The sequence below is a fragment of the Schistocerca piceifrons genome, chromosome 11, assembly GCF_021461385.2.
Source record: "Schistocerca piceifrons isolate TAMUIC-IGC-003096 chromosome 11, iqSchPice1.1, whole genome shotgun sequence".
NCBI lineage: Eukaryota > Metazoa > Arthropoda > Insecta > Orthoptera > Acrididae > Schistocerca > Schistocerca piceifrons.
The window spans coordinates 94,418,971-94,442,707 of record NC_060148.1 but is presented as its reverse complement, the minus strand read 5'-3'; the positions used below and the strand labels follow the sequence as shown (position 1 = coordinate 94,442,707).

General features: G+C 37.7%; 1 protein-coding gene across 1 annotated transcript in view; it reads right to left on the bottom strand.

The window, feature by feature from the left end:
* The window catches only part of LOC124719744 (zinc finger protein 99-like), a 113,901-nt gene that overhangs the window by 74,535 nt on the left and 15,629 nt on the right, over positions 1–23,737 (bottom strand). Inside the window, exon 3 of the mRNA XM_047244945.1 lies at positions 12,220–12,312. Coding sequence (XP_047100901.1) covers positions 12,220–12,312 — 93 coding nt within the window. The remainder of the gene's footprint in view (positions 1–12,219; positions 12,313–23,737) is intronic.

Below are 23,737 nucleotides of genomic sequence, written 5' to 3'. Positions count from 1 at the left end.
CTATAGCTTGCTCGGAATAATGCGATGCAGCATTATGGGTACTCCAGTAGTTTGCACCAACTTTTTGAAGTTTCTTGCAAGAATTAAATAAGTTCTTTACTTGACAACACACATTTCTGTGGTAATAATACTCATTCAAATGCATGATACATTTTTGTTACCAAAATGTGCATTTCTATATGTACATACAAAATTAGTAACTTTATGCTGTCTTGTGGTAACCATTTCAGTGCACTGTTACCGCATGTCACTCGTGTATGTTCTGTTTTACTGTAAGTTATCCATTTGAATTCTTAAATGTACATCTTGCCTTTGTTCTTTTTATAAATTGTGACAAAGTTCTTGTATCTTTTCTGTATTTATTATCCTTTAAAAACTCAATTGTAAAGTTCCCCCTTTTACATCTTAATTTGATTGAATGCCTACAGGTAGTTTAAATTAAGCATCTAGTACTACATTATCTTGTCCTCTTATGATGTAATAGAAAATCTAAACTCCTGCAGAAAAAGAACTCTGCCTTGTGTCTACTATGTTGTATTTTGCTTTTCAGTAGCAATGTTGACACACTATGATCAATGTGTATTATTGCTTCCATTTACTGCCCACATGTGCTTTTTTTAAATGCCAGTACACTAGATAAGGTTTCTTTTTTGTTATACTGGAATTCTGCTCGTGTTACATACACACTCTACTAGCAAACGCCATTTGTTTATGTTCTATTATATTAGATTTATTACACTCCTGTGTATGTTGTTTTTTTATTAAAGGGTTCTGACCCCATTTAATTGCATCTAACCTACATCGATCAGGCTTAATTTCCACTTATTCATAATTTGTCCCACTAAATCTTATCTTCTGAACTGTAATTTTGACAACATAATTGCGATACCTTGGGAACAATCTAGGGAAAAATTCTCCCAACGTTTTCAGGTGTTCCTTCAATGTTGTGGATCACTTTACTGTATTATCCATGTACATTAGCACTTTATCCCCAAATTCACTACCTATCGCCTTATCCAATGTTCATTAGAGGTGATAGGGAAGTACCCAACATTAAATATATTGCACTTATGTTCTTTGCCCCAGCAAACTTCAACATATCCTCTCCTATGGGTGATCTGTCCCTTTCTGGTTGTGTGTGAATGTTATTCGAATCTCATGGTTCCCTCTGCTTTTTATACGACTACTTCTAACTGTTATCAGATGTAGCAATTATATTCCATTCCAACATTCTAATAATTTCTTTTTGTGACAATGACTTTGTAGCTGCCAGTATAGAGTATGGTCTTACATAGTATGGGCTGTTAAGACTGATCCTTACATTACAAACAAAATCTTTAATAATCCCTGGCCACATTGAAATTACCTTATTGTACAAATATACAAATATCTTACCCGCTTTTTCCATTTGCATTAGGATTTCTTGATTCAGTTATTTGTTGATTATATCATTTTTTTTACCTCTAAATCATAACAGCTTAATTTAAATTTGGTACTTTGTTCTCTTTCAGCTCTTGTTGTAAGAGCTGAATCCAATGTATTCATAGCAATTTGTTCAACATATATTGTAAATATTTCTTTTTGTCCATATTGAAATATTGTTCCATTGTGGATATTTTATGATGCCTGTTGTTCAGAAAGCTAATCTATGCTTAGTATTACTGGTACATATAGACCTGCAACAATGAATAATAGTTGCTCAAATGTGCAATTATTTCATACGACTGTAGCATATAATTCATTGTATACTGATTTACCTGTTACTCCTGTTATATTTCCTCTTGTTACTGGCAATCTTGGGAATAAATCCAAGAAATAGTGATCACCAAAAAATTTCTACCAGAAACCAAAATTTTTCTTGTGCATTTCCTACTATACCTCTTGGTTTTGGTTTTATATATTATTTTATTGGTTGTATATTCTCTTGTAATAACTCTTCTATCAATATACTGTCACAGTCATATCTAATCAATTTTTAAGTAATTTCTTGTGGCTCATTTTGCATTGCTTCAGAAGACCAAACCCCTCTCTGGAAGGATGTTAGTGTTTGCTTTCCCTTTCTGTGTTCATACTACAGCTGAAAGTACTATTCTGGAAGTTCTGTTTCTGTATCTAATTCCAGATACAATAGAATTTTGACCATTGTGTCCTTGTTTTCTACATTTGCACTGTCTTCTCTAGGCACATGTGATCCTCTATTGTTGTTGTTGTGTTGGTTAGTGTTGTTGTTGTCACTGCTGCTGCTGATTTCACCCGTTTGCCCCCTTTCTGATTGTATTTCCATGGTTAGCTTGTTATAAATATTTTAATACATTGTTAACTTGCTTTCAGTCCTTTCCTACCAGCTTTTCTCTCACTCTCCATGGTAACTGGCTTTTTACTAACTCCATATGACTTGTTAAAAATTGCATTTAACTATAATCCATTTGAGATTCAGGTAACATACCCTTAAAAGATTTTAAAAACTGTACACAATGAACACTTACTGATGATGTAATTATAGGAATTTTTGATTCAATCCTATACTTCATACTCTAGTGAAATAATTGCAGTTAATGCTTACTACACTGCTGTCCATTAACACATCATCTACTACTTTTATAATTCCATTTCTATTTATTCTAAGCTGGAAATATTACTGAGTGACCCTTCCTCATAGGGATAGCAAAATTCCCACTGCTTGTTAAAGCTTCCTCTGCTACAATTGTAGCTACTGGAGACTGGACCTATTTCCCCAAATTTAGACATTTTCTTTATTTTGTAATGTCCATTCAAGTTCAAGCCTTTGCAATCTAGGTTCTAAGTCACTGATAATCATGGATCAAATGTCTATATTCCTATTTGCATATTTATGTAGCAGTGTTTTAGAGTCTGGTAATTCTTTTCTAAACATTCAATTCTTTACATTTTGTTGTGCTCTGTCTCTATATTATGTACATTTTGATATTTGCCATCCAGCTTATCCTCTAAAATTTTGAATCTACAATCTATTTCTGAAACACAATCAAATCCTAAGTTTCTAACCTATCCATTCTTCCATTAAGCTGGATAGTGGGCTAGTTAAGTTTAACATCCATGTTAGTGAATCTGCTCTTAATTTGTAAACATAATACCAATTTGTGTCAATTCATTTTCAAGTTGAGAGAATCCATTACCCACTTGTGTAAATCTGTTATTTATATGCTCAAATTGTTCTCAGACTCCCTGCATGTACTCTTCTGCGGTCATAACACACTCTATAAAAGTCTGTTAGTATTAGGAAAGTTGCCTATTTCAGTGTTAAAAATAAATAAGAACACTAACTTGCAAACATAATTCATAACTGTGTCTATCATGATCCCTGAAGGTTGATGCTTGCAATGTTTACATCATAATAATTGATAGCATAAATCACAAAAATTCGATTTAAAAAAATTATTACACCCACTGACTATCTGTTGTTGTTGTCACTCATCGATCATGTTGTCAGCAACCACAACTGGTGCTACTCTGCTACTGCCATTGCTACATGCTGCTACTGCCGTCTTGAGGAAATCCAGTAAACTGCAACTCCACCTGCATTCCTTTGCTCAGCACTACGACTGATCTGCCTGGTTCTGCTGCTTTTAAGCATTGTTGTTGAATGTTTGTTTCTATATGACTTTGCAAATCCAGCACAAACTTTTCTTGTTTATGATTGGATAAATCTTTGTATTACTACAGTTGAACCACTTTGTTTGTTCATGAATGGTCTTTGTTGTTTTCATATCTAATTTTGATTACTAAGCATTTTAAGTATTATTACTTCATAACGATTCCACTGTTTATTTGCCTTGCAACATTATGTTGCTTATGTAGCTAAAGTAGGATTTACTATGGATGAAACTTTCAAATGAATTACAAATGTCCAATAAAGTGTGTAATGATTCTTTCAATGTGGTTTATATGACTTTCCTTGGTGATAGCTACCTACTGTCATATCAGTCTTCTTCTGAAGGCAATGTCTCCATAATTAGTGTCATCTTCTGGATTTTTAATTCTCACTTTAATCTTCTTTTGTAGCATGTTCATTTCACTCCTATGTTGGCACGAGTCCAGTTGTCACATGTGTTACTAATGAACTACACATTTGGCCTATAGTAGTCAAACTCCTGACTAGATGAAATCTTAAATCTTGATATGATGCTAATGTCTACTAAATCAATATTTTGACAGCTTTAAATGACACCTGGACTATTACAAATTGACTAAACATTATGTGAGACTGACATCTGGTTAACACTCTGACATTCTACCAATCAAAGCATAAAATGCTATTACAAGTAGATTCAATATATATACATTACTGCTATACATTATGTTCAAGTCAGAGCTATTTCTTGGAGTTGCATACAGCACATCCGTATCTTTGCCACACTTGTGATGATGATAAGTGCTGAATTACAGTTCTCATCACTGCATGAAGCCTGTGAGGAATACCTCAGGCATATAAATAGAACAAACACAACAGAATGTGATCCATAATAGACCTATGTTTATTATAAAGATAGACCTAACTCTCTAAAACAAACTACTCTACTTTATCAAAATGCACACCACTATCTATGCTTGTTGACATACATCTCAAGTTAGTATGGGAATTTCCTATTAATGAAATGGTTCCATTTCCTGAAATTCTTGCCAGCAAAATAATGGAAAATCTCATAGCTTCTCACAATCCAAACAGCAGAATGACATAATACAACTTCGCACACAAAACATGAAGAGCCCTATTCAACATATGAAAGAATGTAATCAATACCCAGGTACAATCACATTTTCACTCCATATTTTTTGATCTGAAGGACTCTGCCAAACACTGTCCTCTTTCTCACCTCACATGAAAATTCAATGTCTATTCAGTGTCACTACATAGTGCTAGTTACCTCATCTGAAATCACTTCTTGTGCTCTACTGGATATATGCAGAGGTCCATTTCTCCTTCATTCCCCTATCTTCCCCATTTATCTGGACACACAACAGTTCTTCAATTAGCCACTGCAAGGTCCGTCCGTCCTCAACTGGATTAATAACAAATTTATTTGGTTCTTTTCTCAAAAATGGTTGCTCACAAAACAAAATTCTGCCATCCACCATCCACTTTTCCTTATTATACTGGAAACTTCTGAAAACTGGCTGTATCCATCCTAATCAAAACACCCACGAGTTCCAACTCACCATAACTGATCAAATTTCTCTACATGGCAAAAATAAAATATCAACAGACTAGTGACTCAACCCTACAGCATATGGCACAGACTTTTGTAACAATAAGCATTATATAAACACAATAATGTTTTGAAGACTTATCTTAAATTTCTCAAACCATGTGCCATTATAAAACCAACCTCCACAATCTACTTTTCAAGCAGTGCACCACCAGCCAATCACATCTAGATGCTGCAACCTTAATGCAGGATACTACTTTCAGGTAGTGGTGCCTATGTACTTGTCTACAATATCATCAATACTTCTGAAAAATTCATACAACTCAAAATTATTGTATGAAATTGCACAAGAGTCATATAATTCAATGTGTCTCCTTGATCCTCTTTGTTTTAGAGAGTTAGGTCTATCTTTATGATAATTCTTCACTTACTTTACTAGATGATTTGGAGTCTTTTCACCTCTATCTTCCTCATTACGGCCATCTTCACATTAAACTGTCATTACAATCAACTAAAATCACAAAACACAACAGACAAGTATTCTGCCATGAATATACAAAATAAAGGCTGAAAAACAGTGGAAAGAGTAAATGTAGTTCCACCATTTTTTCTGAAGAGAGATCCGCAATGGTCTTTGTCAATCATAGATTCAAGTACAACGGTAACAAATACTTGTATTTACTGACATAACTTTCCATGCACTTAACAAGCAGGATTTGCAATGTTACAACTATTACACAGTCTTGTTGCCCAAATGCTACTATCAGAACAGTCAGGCCTACTCTTCTACATAATTAAGCCACAGAATTTTACATGGAAACACTACAAAGACAGTAAGTTAATCATTTTCCTGCAGCTCACTTGACGCCCTGTAAGTGCTGCACTGGATCAATTTCAGGATCACAGAACATATCTATAGATTCTCTGAAGTGACCAACATTATTTAAATAGTTACATATTTTCAAAATAACACAATGATAGGGGGGGGGGGGGGGGGGGGGCTGGCTATCTGCCACGCCACACCACACCACAGGAACTGCTCCATTCCATATGCTTGCATCAAGAGTAGCTCTCTATGCAGTGGACCCCCTACCCTCTTGGGGTGTCACATAGGATCAGTGACGTGAACCCAGAGTCTCCAGGACCGCATATGAAAGCTAATGTGGCAAACTGACAGACTCTTGTGTTTATGTGATGTATGCTAACCAGATATGATTCAGCATTACACCAATGATGTTTACAGTTCTGCTCAATACTCAACGACTGAGTTTATCATTTGCACCTCACTCTTCACTGCCTGGAGATGTCCCTTCTGTAAAATTCTTATACATCACTACTACTGTTTTATTTAGTATATGACTACTGACTACATTCCATTCCAACAAATTTCTTTTATTTGTTTAAAATGACATTATGTGTCTTAGTGACATTAACACTTTACTTGTTAGCTGTGAATCAGCTGTCCTCCTCTATATACCATGTATATTGTATGTATGATTGTGTTTGGCCCAGAGTGTGGCATGCCTGCATAATCAAACATTTCTGTATCCCTTGAAACCACTGGATGATTATTAATGAACACTGAGAACAAGATTAGGCTCAGAGTCTAACCTCATGCAGTATTGTACTTTATGTTCTCTAATTTGAGTTCTGTTTTATTCCTGTGAGAAGTTTAGCAGTGACTCCATCTGCTCTCTCTTACATGAGACGGACATTAATACCTGAACTTCTAGTTCAACAACTATACATTTACAAGGCACACAGGCAAAGACCTTCACAAGACTGGTGGATTCCAAGAAGATAATTTTTCTTGTTTAGCTCTGTCAGGACTTAAATTGTGAGGTCATACATGGTTTTATTGACACAGACTCATTCACCAAAAGGTTTTTTTCACTATTTACAAATCAATAACTAATACAACAGATGTCACAGACCTATCTATTAAGAGTGATCTACTGTTTCTGATCTTTCATTTTTGGCACTAACTCACAAATATCAAATGATCCACTGAAAAGATAAGAAAGCCCAATGTATTCATCTGCACTGCATAAATGAAAGTTACTGAGAGGTGCATTGTTTCTCAAATAACCTATGCTACCTTAATTTACACTTCTAGTAGATGTGTATTTAATGTAGTCATCACACCTGTATATTACACAAAGTGTTTGAAATGAAGGAGGGTCACTGAAAATTGGATTAGACGTACAGCTACAAGTCTTGTTCAGATTCTGTTTAGAACAGTCAGCTAATAACAGATGATTATCTACGTGAAGTGGAATTTTACAAATGTGCTCATAAATTATTACTGGCACTTAGTCCATAAAATTAAACTGTGCTTATCCCACTGCAAGGTATCTTTTACATTACACAATTAACAGAAGGCATCTTTTCTTACTCTGCATGCAATAAATCAGGAATGTGAATGCTTATATTACTCTCAGTTCCATTCACTTCCAAATTTATTTCAGGGTCTTCCATGACAAAGTCGGCAGAGCAAAAGATCCCCAATGGATCTTCAACAAACTCAAAGAAAATCCCAATTACAAGTGCTACTACACCTCTGTAAACATATTCTCAGTATTGCTTTTTTATGAATATCATCCTATTTTTCAGTTATTATCATTTATGCACAAGAAAGAAATTTGAAAAATATAATAACTGTTACGGAACAGTTATTCTGCCAACATACATCCTGATGATTTCAGTCTCTGTTATATAGCAATAGGTTCTTTACTGTGAACCAAATCATTCTTTCCCCTATGCAACACATTTAAAAGGATTTTCAGTCTTTATCTTCATGTGATAACCACACAATTTAGCTGTTTCTTTTACTACTGTTCTACTACCTCCATCCACTCACGTTTTGCCACAACAGCTTTTGCTCAGTATTTAATAATCTCCCTATTGCTCCTTGGGTTTATCAGGTTAACATATACTCCTGCTCACAACCCTGGCTCAAAAGTGTTTAGGTATGCAAGACTTTCCTGATAATGTTTTGCTGTTGGATAATTTCCTGCAGTTCTTGGTTTTTCCTGTCCAGAAAACATCAAAATCTTGAATTGGTTATTTGCAAGGTTCTGGAAGCACTAACACTTCTTTGTTTTATATTCTACAATAAGATGTGTGTGCACACCAAAATTTTTCCAGACTGCCTTACTGCAAGCTGGAAATTTCAGATTTGTCAGTCTGCACCATCCATAAGGGCAGAATCATCTTGTCTGTGTTCTCAGCATTGCCTTTCAGACCAACACTATTTGCACTGTGGGCTACGATCATCACTTTCCCACCACATCGGCTTTGGACTTCGCCATGGTCATAGCAGATTATGTGATGTGCACAAATATTTATGCTACATGCAACACAGTCTTCCATCAGACATTTGTTCAAACTTCCTTCTTGTATTTGTCTTTCACCAGGACATAACTCTAATTTGGTTCTATTCATCTTCTTTGTATACCCTCAATTTCTACAACTATCATAAAATCTAATCTTATTTCAGTGGCACCGCTGCATCTAGTGCTCACTCTTTCAAATGCAACCCTGTTTTTTTATGTGCAGCAAGGTGGTACATCAATTCAAAATTAAACTCAAAGAATATAGAAATGCAAATAATTCCAATGTCAGTTGAAACAAAGAAGAGTAATTTCTGGTTCTTAATCAAATGAATATGGCATTCCATACAGTATCACCTGAATTTATCAAGTTTCTTTAAGTTTAATGCTCCATTACAATGCAGGTTTATGATGTGCAATGGATAAAACCATCTTCCTTACGTACAGCTTATTCAAGATTTCTGTCATCCTGGCAGTTTTTTTAAACACTTTAGTGAACAGTGACTAGTAAGTACAGCAGTTACGAACTTTCAGGAGAGACAGTACACGTAAACAATGAAAAATCACACAGAATGCAGGCAGAAATGCTTTTCTGATGTGATAGTGATGACATAAAACACAGGAAAGGAAGGACGTGAACAGGGTGATGAAACATATTTATTATGTTTAGTTCAGCAGAAACGAAGGAATAAGAACAAAAACAGACAACGATCAACATCAAAGATGGTGTTCGACATTTCAACCCCAGCAGGTGTCACATCTCCTGGACATGGACGATCCAATTTTCAGGACAAAATCAGACATGTCCTGGACTTTCCCAGAGGTTGCCATGATGCATGCAACAAGTTCCTCAGCACTGTTAATTGGGTATCGTACACCAGAGTCTTGACATATCTCCAGAGTAAATCGTCAAGGCGAAGTGAAATCTGGTGGTCTTGCAGGCCAATGCACAAGACCACTACAGCCGATACAATGTTGATGGCACACTGCACTCCAGTGACAATGAACATTAAGGCTGTTATGTGATGGGGGCACATCACACTGAAAACATATGGCAGAACACACAGCAACAGGTACATGCATATAGTACAACAGTTGTGACAATACTTGCTGAAGGAAGGTGTAACAGGTTGTGCTTGTCAAAACTGGAACAAGAAGTACAGTCCTATACGGTGATCCTTGACAATGCCAGCCTGTACATTAATTGAAAACCATCTCTGGGCTGCATGGGTTCTTGATACATGTCTGTTCTCCTCAGACCATACAGGGTTGTTATGTGGGTTGAACATTCCCTCCAATTCGAATGTTGCCTCAGTGGTGAACAAAACGGTGACACAAAATTAGGGTTCTGTTGAGTGCATCTGTAACTAACACCATGCATTACTCGCTCATGGAAAAAGATGTTTTCATCCAGTAACAACATACAAGTGTGTGGAGCTGTCATGCAGGATCCAACAGACGCTACTGTAGGAAACCCTGACCCAACAGACAGTTGGCGTACTGGCACCAGGATTGTTCTGTACAAGTCCCACAACAATTTCCTCATTGACTAGAGTTGTTAGTGTTGGCTCACACTGTTGCATCCCCTCAATGTAAGATCCCTTTCAGCCAACTTCCTCTGTTGGCATGCAAAGAAGGTGTGACAAGTTTGCTTCATGAGGTGATGCTGGGCATTCAACTGCTGTGTGCCTTGCCACTTGCAATCAGCAGCCCCATGTGCAGGATGCTTATCAAAAAGTGCTGTATTCATGTAACATGCCACCCTACTTCCTCTCTGTTGGCAGATGAAATGAAGCTACACAGCATGTGTAAACATGCTGTCATGTAATATTGCAGTGTACATAGTGCCATCTCCTGTGTATACCAGTCAAAGCTGACGTAGCAGTTTAGCTGTCCTAACTGTATGTGTCCTTCCTTTCTTGCAATTTGTGCCATCAGTTTTGCACCAGAAACATGTTTCTAACCACACATTGTTGTGTTATTTTCCATCATCTACATGTACTCTAGCTCTTCTGAAAGTTTGTAAGCACTTTGCTGAAACTCCCTGTGTATCTTACTGCTTACAGCTAATGGCTTCACCTCTTCATACATTTCTGTTACCACACTGCAACACAGGGCAAATAAACAGACTGCCAGTTATTGTGAGCCATCCTCGCTATATTGGTATCAAATATGAATTTAATGCATTAATTTAATACAAATATAGCAAAAAAATTAATACAAGTGCTACAGTTAACAAAGCTATGCTTGTTGTGAGTGCTGTTCAAATACTATTTGTAAAATCCATTACATCACTCAAAGTAAGAGTTGGTAAAATTTTACAAAACTTCTTGTTGATATATACTGCCAGTCATTAATGGGCCACCTGAATGATCACCTTGCACAGCACAGACCACAGTGAGACATGCAAGATGAGTGTCAACTGGGTTCTGAAAGATACCTACAGGAATGTGGATGTCAACTCCAGTGCTGTGGCCAGCTGCACTAGGTTTCTTAGCTGTGACTCCATGGCACGCTCAGCCCCATCAAGGTGGTCCCAAAAATTCTTGATTGGGTTTAAATCCAGATAGTTTGGTCACCAGGGGAGTATAGTAATCTGGTGCTCTTCAAACAATGCACTTATTCTGCAAGTTGTGTGACATGCTGCATTATCTTGCCGATAGATGCCATTGTACTGCATGTGGGGTTGGATATGGTCCCCAAGGATAGAGGCATACTTGTGTTTATCCATCGTGGCTTACAGAAAATTGATATCACCCAGAAAATGCAACAATAACATACCCCAATTGTAATACTCTCTTCTCTGGTCTGGAGCCTTCAAACAATTTATGCACATTGTTCCATTGTTTACTTTCACACGTTTCACACCGTACATGCCAACAGTCTTCTGTTTGATAGGGCATAAAATGTGTTTCATCTGAAAAGGTCTCCTCTGTGTGATTGACTAGTTGCATGATTGGCAAGCAAACTCCAGCCTTCGTCACTGATGAACAGCAATACGCATGGCTGCACGAACTCATTGCATGCTGTGGAGAAGACACTGCTGGTACCCCTTGTTTCTACTGGGTGGCCAGTTGCTCAACAGGTGCATGCCAGACATTCAGATGGATAGAGCATCTGCCATTTAAGCAGGAGACGCCAGGTTTGAGTACGGGTCGGGGCACACATTTTCAGCTGTCCCCATCGAGGTATATCAAGAACACCTTCGGCAGCTGAAGGTTTCAACTAATTATCATTTATCCTGTCATCTATGGGCTGTGGTGCACAACAGTTGCCTCGACAGTGTAGCTGGGTAACACCATTTCGCCAAGCACAATATACTTAACCCTGCAGCATGTGAACAATGTACAAACTTAGTCATTTCAGAATGCTTCCACCCTTGGTGTAGAAGCCAATTATCATACCCTCTCAGAGTCAGATAAATTGCTCTGTTTCCGCATTATGATAAGTGCACTGTTTTCTGCATATTATCCCGACATGCCTTATGTAACCTCCAGTGCCAGTGCTGCCATCTCCCATAGTGTGCTGCTATTGCATATAACATCAAACAGAGGTGGTGGTAACATTACTGTGACTGAACATGTACTTTCTAAGTCACAATGGTCCACTACCTGTGATTACTTAACATTAAGGCACTAATTACCTGTCATAATACTACTACAGTGTACCATGCGTAATACAACACCAATGTGAAAACTTACATTATGCTCAGAGCTTTCCACATGCAGTTCCAGTTCTGGATCTGGCTTTATGTAAGGACTATGCTCTTGAATATTTAATGGGTCTTCAAGAAACTGAAAAAAGAAAAATGATGATGCATTCAAAGCTTCTGTGCCTTTTTCTTATGTGGACCCTCTCGTGAGGAGAGGGAAAAAGGAAGCAAAGGGGGAACATTTTCAAACATACCTTGTGTTGAAGCTAATGGGACCAAAACAGTAATTATCAGGCATATTCAAGGATTATCCCATGGCAAAAGAAAATGTGCACAGCACAGTCAAATGTTTGAAATTCTTACATGTTCCCTAGATCATTTGTATGATTCTTTTTTCAAAATGATGTTGAACAAGTCAGTTTACAGAACAAACACACATGATTATTATTAACATTAATGAACATTTTTTGTGGTACTCATGCAACGAAACTTACTGGCTATCAGTTTTCAATAGAAATTCCTGAATGTAATTTAGGTTGTGCAGGGAAATGATTCTAAGTTGGCTTAAAAGTTTGCTTCACTGCCTGTCCGACATCTAATTATGGGGCAAATATCAAAAATTTTTGTTGCATATTTAACTTTTTAACAAGTTCATTTTTCCCCTCAAGTGTTTACCATACCTACAACCTTGTCCTTCACAAATTGGGACAGATTATTTATGATGACTTTCATTAGCAAATATGTATATTGTGATGGCACAGTTAAAATGTCCAGCTCCTTGAAGAGGTGAATACCACATCTTATTCTTACTGCTCACTTTTATGTGATCAATATTTTCTTTCTCCCTCCCCATGAACCATGGACCTTGCTGTTGGTGGGGAGGCTTGCATGCCTCAGTGATACAGATAGCTGTACCATAGGTGCAACCACAATGGAGGGGTATCTGTTGAGAGGCGAGACAAATGTGTGTTTCCTGAAGAGTGGCAGCAGCTTTTTCAGTAGTTGCAGGGACAACAGTCTGGATGATTGACTGATATGGCCTTGTAACACTAACCAAAACAGCCTTGCTGTACTGGTACTGCAAATGGCTGAAATCAAGGGTAAACTACAGCCGTAATTTTTTCCCAGGGCATGCAGCTTTACTGTATGGTTAAATGATGATGGTGTCCTCTTGGGTAAAATATTCCGGAGGTAAAATAGTCCCCCATTCGGATCTCCGGGCAGGGACTATTCAGGAGGACATCGTTATGAGGAGAAAGAAGACTGGTGTTCTACAGGTCAGATTCCGTAATTGGGCAGGTAGGTTAGAAAATTTAAAAAAGGGAAATGGATAGGTTAAAGTTAGATATAGTGGGAATTAGTGAAGTTCAGTGGCAGGAAGAACAAGACTTCTGGTCACATGAGTACAGGGTTATAAATACAAAATCAAATACGGGTAATGCAGAGGTAGGTTTAATAATGAATAAAAACAATAGGAGTGCAAATAAGTTACTTCAAACAGCATAGTGAACGCATTATTATGGACAAGATAGATATGAAGCCCATGTCTACCACATGAGTACAAGTTTATATGCCAACTAGCTCAGCACATGATGGAGAGATTGACGAAATGTATGATGAGATAAAAAAGAAATTATTCAGATAGTGAAGGGAGATGAAAATTTAATAGTCATGGGGGACTGGAATTCGATAGTATGAAAAGGAAGAAGGAAACATAGTAGGTGAATACTGAATGAGGATAAGGAATAAGGGAGGAAGCCGCCTGATAGAATTTTGCACAGAGCCTAACAATCATAGCTAACAATTGGTTCAAGAATCATGAATGAAGGTTGTATGCATGGAAGAAGCCTGGAGATACCGGAAGGTTTCAGATAGTGATTCAGTAACCAGGTTTTAAATTGTATGACATTTCCGGGGCCAGATGTGGACTCTGACCACAATCTATTGGTTATGAACTGTAGATCAAAACTGAAGAAACTGCAAACAGGTGGGAATTTAAGGATATGGGACCAGGATAAACTGACTAAACAAGTGGTTGTACAGAGTTTCAGGGAGAGCATTAGGGAACAATTGACAAGAATGGGGGAAAGAAATACAGTAGAAGAAGAATGGGTAGCTTTGAGAGATGAAGTAGTGAAGGCAGCAGAGGATCACAAAGGTAAAAAGACAAGGGTAACAGAAGAGATACTGAATTTAATTGGTGAAAGGAGAAAATACAAAACTGCAGTGAATGAAGCAGGCAAAAAAGAGTACAAACGTCTCAAAAATGAGATGACAGGAAGTGCAAAATGGCTAAGCAGGGATGGCTAAAGGGCAAATTTAAGGGTGTAGAGGTGTATATTACTAGGGGTAAGATAGATACTGCGTACAGGAAAATTAAAGAGACCTTTGGAGAAAAGACAACCACTTGCATAAATATTTAGAGCTCAGATGGAACCCAGTTCAAAGCAAAGAAGGGAAAGCAGATAGGTGGAAGGCGTATATAGAGGGTCTGTACAAGGGCGATGTTCTTGAGGGCAATATTATGGAAATGGAAGAGGATGTAGATGGAGATGAAATGGGAGATATTATACTGCGTGAAGAGTTTGACAGAGCACTGAAAGACCGCCTCCGTCACACAGAGTCAGGTGGCTTGCGGAGTATGGATGTAGATGTAGACGTAGACCTAAGTCTAAACAAGGCCGCGGGAGTATACAACATTCCATTAGAACTACTGATAGCATTGGAGGAGCCAGCCCTGACAAAACTCTACCATCTGGTGAGCAAGATGTATGAGACAGGTGAAATGCCCTCAGACTTCAAGAATAATATAATAATTCCAACCCAAAGAAAGCAGGTGTTGACAGATGTGAAAATTACCGAACTATCAGTTTAATCAGCCACGGTTGCAAAATACTAACAAGAATTCTTTACAAATGAATGGAAAAACTGGTAGAAGCCGACCTCGAGGTAGATCAATTTGGATTCCGTAGAAATATTGGAAAACGTGAGGCAATACTGACCCTACGACTTATCTTAAAAAATAGATTAAGGAGAGGAAAACCTATGCTTCTAGCATTTGTAGACTTAGAGAAAGCTTTTGACAATGTTAACTGGAATACTCTCTTTCAAATTCTGAAGGTGGCAGGGGTCAAATACAGGGAGCAAAAGGCTATTTACAATTTATACAGAAACCAGATGGTAGTTACAATAGTCGGGGGGCATGAAAGGGAAGCAGTGGTTGGGAAGGGAGTGAGACAGGGTTGTAGCCTATCCCCAATGTTAATCTGTATATTGAGCAAGCGTACTGGAAACAAAAGAAAAATTTGGAGTAGGAATTAAAATCTATGGAAAAGAAATAAAAACTTTGAGGTTCGCCAATGACATTGTAATTCTGTCAGACACACCAAAGGACCTGCAAGAGCAGCTGAACGGAATAGACAGTATCTTGAAAGGAGGATATACAATGAACATCGACAAAAGCAAAATGAGGATAATGGAATGTAGTCGAATTAAGTCGGGTGATGCTGAGGGAATTATATTAGAAAATGAGACACTTAAAGTAGTAAATGAGTTTTGCTACTTGGGGAGCAAAATAACTGATGCTGGTCGAAGTAGAGAGGATATAAAATGTAGACTGGTAATGGCAAGAAAAGCACTTCTGAAGAAGAGAAATTTGTTAACATTGAGTATAGATTCAAGTGTCAGGAAGTCGTTTCTGAAAGTATTTATATGGAGTGTAACCATGTATGGAAGTGAAACGTGGATGATAAATAGTTTAGACAAGACAAGAATAGAAGCTTTCGAAGTGTGGTGCTACAGAAGAATGCTGAAGATTAGATGAGTGGATCACTTAACTAATGAGGAGGTATTGAATAGAATTGGAGAGAAGAGAAATTTGTGACAACTAGGCTAGAAGAAGGGGTCACTTGGTAGGACATATTCTGATCCATCAAGGGATCACCAATTTAGTATTGCAGGCCAATGTGGAGCGTAAAAATGGTAGAGGGAGAACAAGAGATGTATACACTAAACAGATTCAGAAGGATGTAGGTTGTAGTAGGTACTAGGAGAAGAAGCCTGCACAGGATAGAGTAGGATGGAGAGCTGCATCAAACCAGTCACTGGACTGAAGACCACAACAATAACACTTTCTTTCTAAATAATGAGTTACCACACAAAATTACTCCTTAAGACATTAATGAGTAAAAATAGGCAAAGTATGTCAGTAGGTTGACGCATTCATTACCAAGATCATCCATTATACAAAGAGCAAAATTATCTGAATTTAATTGTTTGAGAAGCTTATTCCAGTTCAAGTTTTCATCAATATGTACACCCAAAAACCTGGAACATTCTAAAATTTCAAGAGTTCCTCTTCAGAAAAACACTTAATAATTCTTTGGGAAACATTTACAAACTTTGTTGCTTTCTCTCCAGTGGGATTTATGTCAGTAAGAAAACTGGATGGCAACTGTTTAAGTCTGTCTTGTCACATTTCTTATGAAATGGTTTAAAAATTGCATATTTTAAACTGTTTGTAAAAATTCTCTGTTTCAGTGATGCACTGCATGTATGACTATGGACTTACGTCTAATGCCATACAATTTTTCAGAATTCTATTTGAAATTCCATGAACTCCACATGAGCCTTTGCTTTTTAAAACTTACTAATTTCAGTGAAGGATGTTGGTGCTATTTTTAATTGCTTAAAGTTTTGTGCAATGATTATTTTTAATATTGTCTCTTGCGTCTTCAATTGAACCATTTAATTATTCATTTTCTGCTGTTTTGAAAGTGATTGTCAAAAGTACTTGAAATTTGTGAATTATCAGTCACAACATTGTCATTTACTTTAGTTTGTATGGAATTTTGCACACTGGTCGTCTCTCTTTGACAAGGTAGCATATAGTTTTAATTTTATTCTTTGCATTATTCATTTCTTATGGACATTTTAATGACTATCCTTAGAACACTGCAGTATTGTTTGCAGTATGCAAATAGTGTCAAATCTTGACATAATGACCTTTATCTAATTTGCCCTCTTCCTCTTACATGAAATTTTAATTCCCTTAGTTATCCACAGCTTACTTTTTTCAATGGATCTTCTGGATTATTTTTTAGGAATCCAACATTCAAATATTGACAAATTCACTATGGAAAAACTGAATTTTACATCATTATCTCCTCCCAGACCACCTTTTTTGGTTTACTCTTAAAACACTGTATCCTGTCATCATTCGTAAGTCTCACTGCTATGTATGAACCTGTCTTAGGCTTGTAAGGTGCCACATTGTTTATTTTCATTAATTGTGCATCATTATCAGATCACCCATTATTAATTGGGTACACACTGTTTCAGCCTGAGCACTGTAAATAAAAACAGTTAACTACACATGAGTTGGAAAATTGGCCACAAAATAGATTGAAACACCTATATAATAATTCTTGTTCATTTTTACTCTTTGGTTGTTTTAAGAAATATACACTGAAATCTCCACATACTACCGTTTCTTCATGTCTGACAGGCAGCTAAATAAGACATTTAGAGTTCTTACAAAGAGCTGAAAGTTTTATAGAAGGGATCTGTAAACTGTTACAATTATCAGAGGTGTATTCTGCAGTACTAACTCACAAGCACATTCTTCTATGTTCTGATCAATACAAAAACCATATTTTTCAATATTTATGACTGTGTCCAACTTTTACGTATGTTGCAACTCTTCCTTTTTCCATTTTAATTCTACATGAAAATTATGCATGCCTATATGCCTTAATATTAATTTCTGCATCGCTGTGATTACATGGGATGCACAGTGTCACAGAACATCTACTTCAGAATTTTTCTCATCTTTTACGCATACAATAAGCTCATCTATCTAGTTAATCAACCCTCTGATGTTCTGATGAAATAAATTAATTTTTCTGGAAACTGTTACACTTATGTTCCTGTGCTGTATTTCTTTCAATACTGTCTGTAACCTGACTCCTTTAATTACAGTTCGACCTATACTTCAGTATTGCTCATCAGTGTGGGATCCGTACCAGATCGGGTTGACGGAGGAGATAGAGAAGATCCAAAGAAGAGCGGCGCATTTCATCACAGGGTTATTTGGTAACCGTGATAGTGTTACGGAGATGTTTAGCAAACTCAAGCGGCAGACTCTGCAAGAGAGGCGCTCTGCATTGCGGTGTAGCTTGCTCGCCAGGTTTCGAGAGGGTGCATTGCTGGATGAGGTATTGAATATATTGCTTCCACCTACTTATACCTCCCGAGGAGATCACGAATGTAAAATTAGAGAGATTAGAGCGCGTACGGAGGCTTTCAGACACTCGTTCTTCCCGCGAACCATACACGACTGGAACAGAAAAGGGAGATAATGACTGTGGTACGTAAAGTGCCCTCCACCACACACCGCCAGGTGGCTTGCTGAGTATTGATGTAGATGTAGATGATGTAGATGTAGTAACCTCTGGGATTTTGTGTTGTATGCTTATGTCTCCCTCTTTACAGTTTCTGCAAGGTGTCCTGTTAATCTTTCCTTCCCCCTGAGATACACGTGAAGGCCATGAATGGTGTATGTCCCTCTCCCAGTCACATCAACAGGCACAGCAGAGACACAAGACTGTTTCATTCAAAAGCAATTCACTCAGCGCTTTCTTCACATGGGTAACAGCACATTAACCCAGTGCTGGTCATGCTGCTACAAAACCTTGATGAACCATACATGGAGTGTGAACATTGTTGCTACCCCTATTTTTCTGTAGGTCACTTTTAATGCTATATTGTAAGTTACCAGCCGCAATGTTTTCTGTTCATTATCTCTGCACAAGGCCCCTACATTCTCTTACCTGGCTAAAGCTGCCAGTAGGTTTCCCAATGCTTGTAACCTGATATTCCACACCAACTTTTCCTGTCACAATCTGCCTACACCTCTTCTGCAACTGCTCCCTAGTAGTAAGAATTTCTTTCTACATGACTCTTCTACTGACTCAGCCTTAAACTCATTCCTCTAAGTCTGCTGCACACTACTGAAGTTGAAAACTGGCGGATAGTCTCCTCCAACAAGTGAAACTGACTGCTAACCAGAACTTCAAATGTCATTTTTGAGGTTTTATCCCTTTTCCTATTACCTGTATCCTTCTCCCAGCTCCCACTGTCTCTTTCCCACTTCAAACTACCTAATTCCAAATGTCATTTCTAATTCTGCAGAGAGGGAACAAATTCTTCCACAGTTTTTTTTGTCTTGACTACATAACCTACAATTAAATAGGAGATCCTCATCTGATACTTGCTCTGGAAGCCAGACGTCAGTAAGAGATCATCCACTAAATATCAACAAATTATTTCTTACATACCAAACAGTGATTGGTGAGCTGTCACGAGAGATTCTACTTGCTTTAAGTACAAATTATTTTATTTTGCAAAACAATGGCATTACCCTTTTGTACAAAAAACAAAACACACAAAACTTTATGATAACCTCCTTCTCCTACTCACCAATACCAAATCATGATACTGATGATGGTTTTTGTTGTTGTAACCCAAAACTACAGACAAGTTTTTCACCAAACTAAACAGGCACAGGAAACAGCCTGTGAGGCGAAAAACAGTGACTGCTTGCTTTATATGCTGTAGTGCACAAATTCTTAGCTAGTTTACTCTTCAACACTTGCTACAGTCCACTGGGGAATTTTATTGCTTGTTAGTGAGAGTTAGGCCCAAACCTTCACATTTTGTGATTCATCTTCACCCTGCTACAGCTACCACTGTAATCTGACTTGAATACACCAACTGTTGGAGATCTAGTACAGTAGGGGAAATCAGCAGGGTGACTGAGCAACCAAGAGTACCTTATACAAACCATTTAGTTTCTTTACTTCATTAAATTTTGTCAGGCTTTCAGAATCTTGCCTTTTCCTAGGTAGTCCTACCTGAAAGTGAAAGATGCCTAGGGACTATGCTACTTTTGTGAAGAGACATAGGAAGCTGGCTAAAGCTATAGGTATGTAGCAACAATCTGATGGACCAGTGACTTCACAGTGAGATCCATGGACTACATAAATAAAAATTTAATGACTGAGGCTGGTGATAATTTGGTTGCACTTTGTGAAGCAGATCTCCCCAAAATCAATGGTGACTTAAGTGTAAAAAAAATTACAAAGCTGAAGGGCTCATTCAGAAAAGAAGTGAGTTTGGATTGTAAGCAATGTGACAGGTGTCTCAGTGTCTCAATGGTGTTTATGTACTATTGTGGTATTAAGATTTGCTTCAGTTATCACACACCAACAGCTGCTAAGTGTGGAAATTTTTGACACTGGTGTTTCTGCAGGTGTGACCAAACCTCACATCAATTGTGAGGATAATGAAAGACATACTCCAAGAAAACTGTGATTAAATCGACAAGAGTACAACTGACAGTGATACTCCCTCCTCATGTCCAATAAGGTGTCATTTGTTCACTGTACATTACTAAACAGTTTCCATAGTTATCTGGGTAACTCTCACAGTTGTTTAAACAAATGAGAATGACTGATGGTGTATGTTCTCCTTAAGCCAAAGGCTTCTTTTTTTTTTTTTTACTTATGTTCATGTTTATAGCTACAACACATACTGCTGTAGCAGCCATAATAATTTGTGTCCATTTTCACATGGAAAATTCCTAGAATTAATGTCATTGCAGCACACATGCCATCCTAGATTTTAGAACCGTCGAAACTCCACATGCCAGGTAGCCATGTGTAGGAGGCACTCTGTAACACCAAATTGCACACAGGTAACACTGTAAACTGCTCCTTAGACACCCGAGTACACATATACGTCTTCCCACTCACACTCAAGGTTAAGTCAACCTGTGAGGGCCCCTGAAGTTCAATGACTGCTGCAAGATGAAATTTGGTCCAGAGTGCTGCAGTGATCTGTGGCAATGACTGTCACCAAAAGTGCCTTTGTTTTCAGTTGAGATGCCTAAGGCTAAGGAGCAGCGGACTTGTCTGAAAGGTGAGAGTGGGTACTGTCTGCTAAGCTAACCCATTATACCTAAGCAAATGTGAGATGTGCTTAGTGTCATTGATATGATACCCAAACCAGCACAGCTCAATTTGTTATTAGGATTAGGGCAAAACATTACTGCAGGATACAGATTTGCACTGAGCAAGAGGTTGCTTAGTACTGAGAGTCCCAAAGTCAGAGAGATGACAAACACTCAGGGAAACAGCAGCCTTATCAGGAGAGAACAGCACACAGTAATACTATGCATTTGCCAATGGGTTGATCTCAGATGTGGTGTAAACTTTATTTGCCAGCTTCAATTTGTGGGTCAAGAGGGCAACAACAATGTCCATCAGCTGGGCTCAAAGGCCAACTTCAGCTACTTTTATGACTGTTGACTGAAGGGGCAATGATCAGATGTGTTAGTAAGGTATAAGTAAAGCTTTCAATGTCCGGAGTTGCTCTCATGACCAACTAGAGCACCTAATTTGAATCATGGTTGAAGGTTAAAATCAGAGCCTTTGTTAATTTTTCAGAAGGGGTCTGGTGAACAAGTAATTAAAGAGGTGTGAACCAGAAATATACAAAGTTGATTTATGAAGTCTATAATAGTATACTGACAGAAATATTTCATTAGAATAAAAATGCTGAATCATTCATGGCTTTTTTGGAGTTAATGGTGTTTAAAATTTGTCTATCTGTTTTCCATTGTTTGAACATGAATTAATTACATTGAACTTGATTTTTTATTTCAGAAGAACCTTACCAGCTTTTGTTATTAAAATAACTACAGTTACACAAAATACAGTTAGGTTACAGTTTAATGTTCTGTGCGGTCATGGCTGAAATAGGTCTTTCTCTGTAGTCCAATAGCCAACCCTTAGGATCATAGTAAGAGCTCTTAAAATTACGGAGTGAAAGCTTACAAAGGATATGACAGAGTCAAGATGTGTCACCTGCTTTGGCACTGAGGGGAATACATGTCCTAAAACATCACACAAAGTAAATGTAAACCTAAACTAAAAGTAAAATCAAACAATGGAAAACACCGGATGTCATATTGTCACTAAACAAAAGGTGAAGCCATCATCAAATTTGGCACTGTTCTGAACACTGCAGAGCTCAAGGCACGATCAATCATACTGGATGAGGGATGACAATGCTTTCCTCACACCACCAAACACACACACACACACACACACACACACACACACACACACTGCCACCACCACCAGTTCCAGGGAGGTGGTGTGGGTGGGTCTATAGTTCAACACGGATTCAGAACTTTGGTGGAACTCACCATTTTCTGAGTACACAAATCATTGCCTGTAGAGAAGAGATTATAGACAGAAAAAAAATCTTAGAACCACTGGAGACTGAAACCAACACCTTTGGATTTGTAGGCTCATACTTTTTCTTTGAGACACCTAGTATTAAATAATTACAGAAGCAGTTGAGATAAGGTCCAGAGTTATTTTCATTAAGTAACAGCAGCAGTGTGCATATAATACTCAAAACTAGAAATAAACAGCTGCATAAATACAATAAGGAATCCACTTCAAAAGAAAATGTATAACAGATGGAATACCACAGGACCCAGAGGAGTAGCCATGAGTTTCAAAAAAGAATATGAGGTAGAACTGACACTTCTCTGCCAACAAACGTGTTAGTTAATGAAACAGTTTTTGGTCCCATGTGACTATAGAAAGGCAAATGCCATTCTAGTTTGTAAGAACAGTCCCAGTAAATGTGTATGGAACTACAGACTTATCCAGGAACCTCAGAATCCTGTAGCTGCTACATGATGACTCTTGGAAGACAAACAAGTCCCCTGCAAGAATAAAAATTGATCTCAGAATCACCCGATTGTCCGAAGCTAATGCTAGCACAATGTAATCAATCAGTAAAATTTAACACTGCACACCTGCAGTGTTTGTAGAGGTGTGTGTGTGTGTGTGTGTGTGTGTGTGTGTGTGTGTGTGTGTGTGTGTGTGATATTCAGTTGGTCACTACCTCACTCCTTAAATTATATGCAAGCAGTAGGACACATCATAAAGCACCCACCTTTACTACAGGTCAACAAAACCAATGCTTTCTCTTCTAATGAAGAAGTGACAGCCAGGGTCTACAGGTAAATCTTACAATAGGAAAAGCAATGTTCCCATAGCTCCACGTGACACCAAGTATTCCAAGTGCTGTGAAATGTCCGCATCACAAACACATTATTCAAGTTGACTAACATAGTTTTTGATGGATTTGTTACCACAAACACAATGTACTTTTATTTATTACACACTTTAAACCACATTCTTTCCCTCCATCTCCTCCATTTTTCCCTGCATCCTCACATGCAAGTGTACAGAAATACTCACATGTGTCTGTTTCTAACCTGTCTCATTTTTGGAAAAAATATTTTTAGACACACAAATTCATTTGAAGCACCAGAAGCTCTCAGCTCATCCCAAACACTCCAATAGGAATCTAACAAATTTTAAGTTAAAAATTAATCCATGTAACAACAATTAATCATTGCATGAAGTAGAACTTTTGCAGAGCTACAACAATGAGTTGAATCTGGAACTCCTACTTTTTATAGA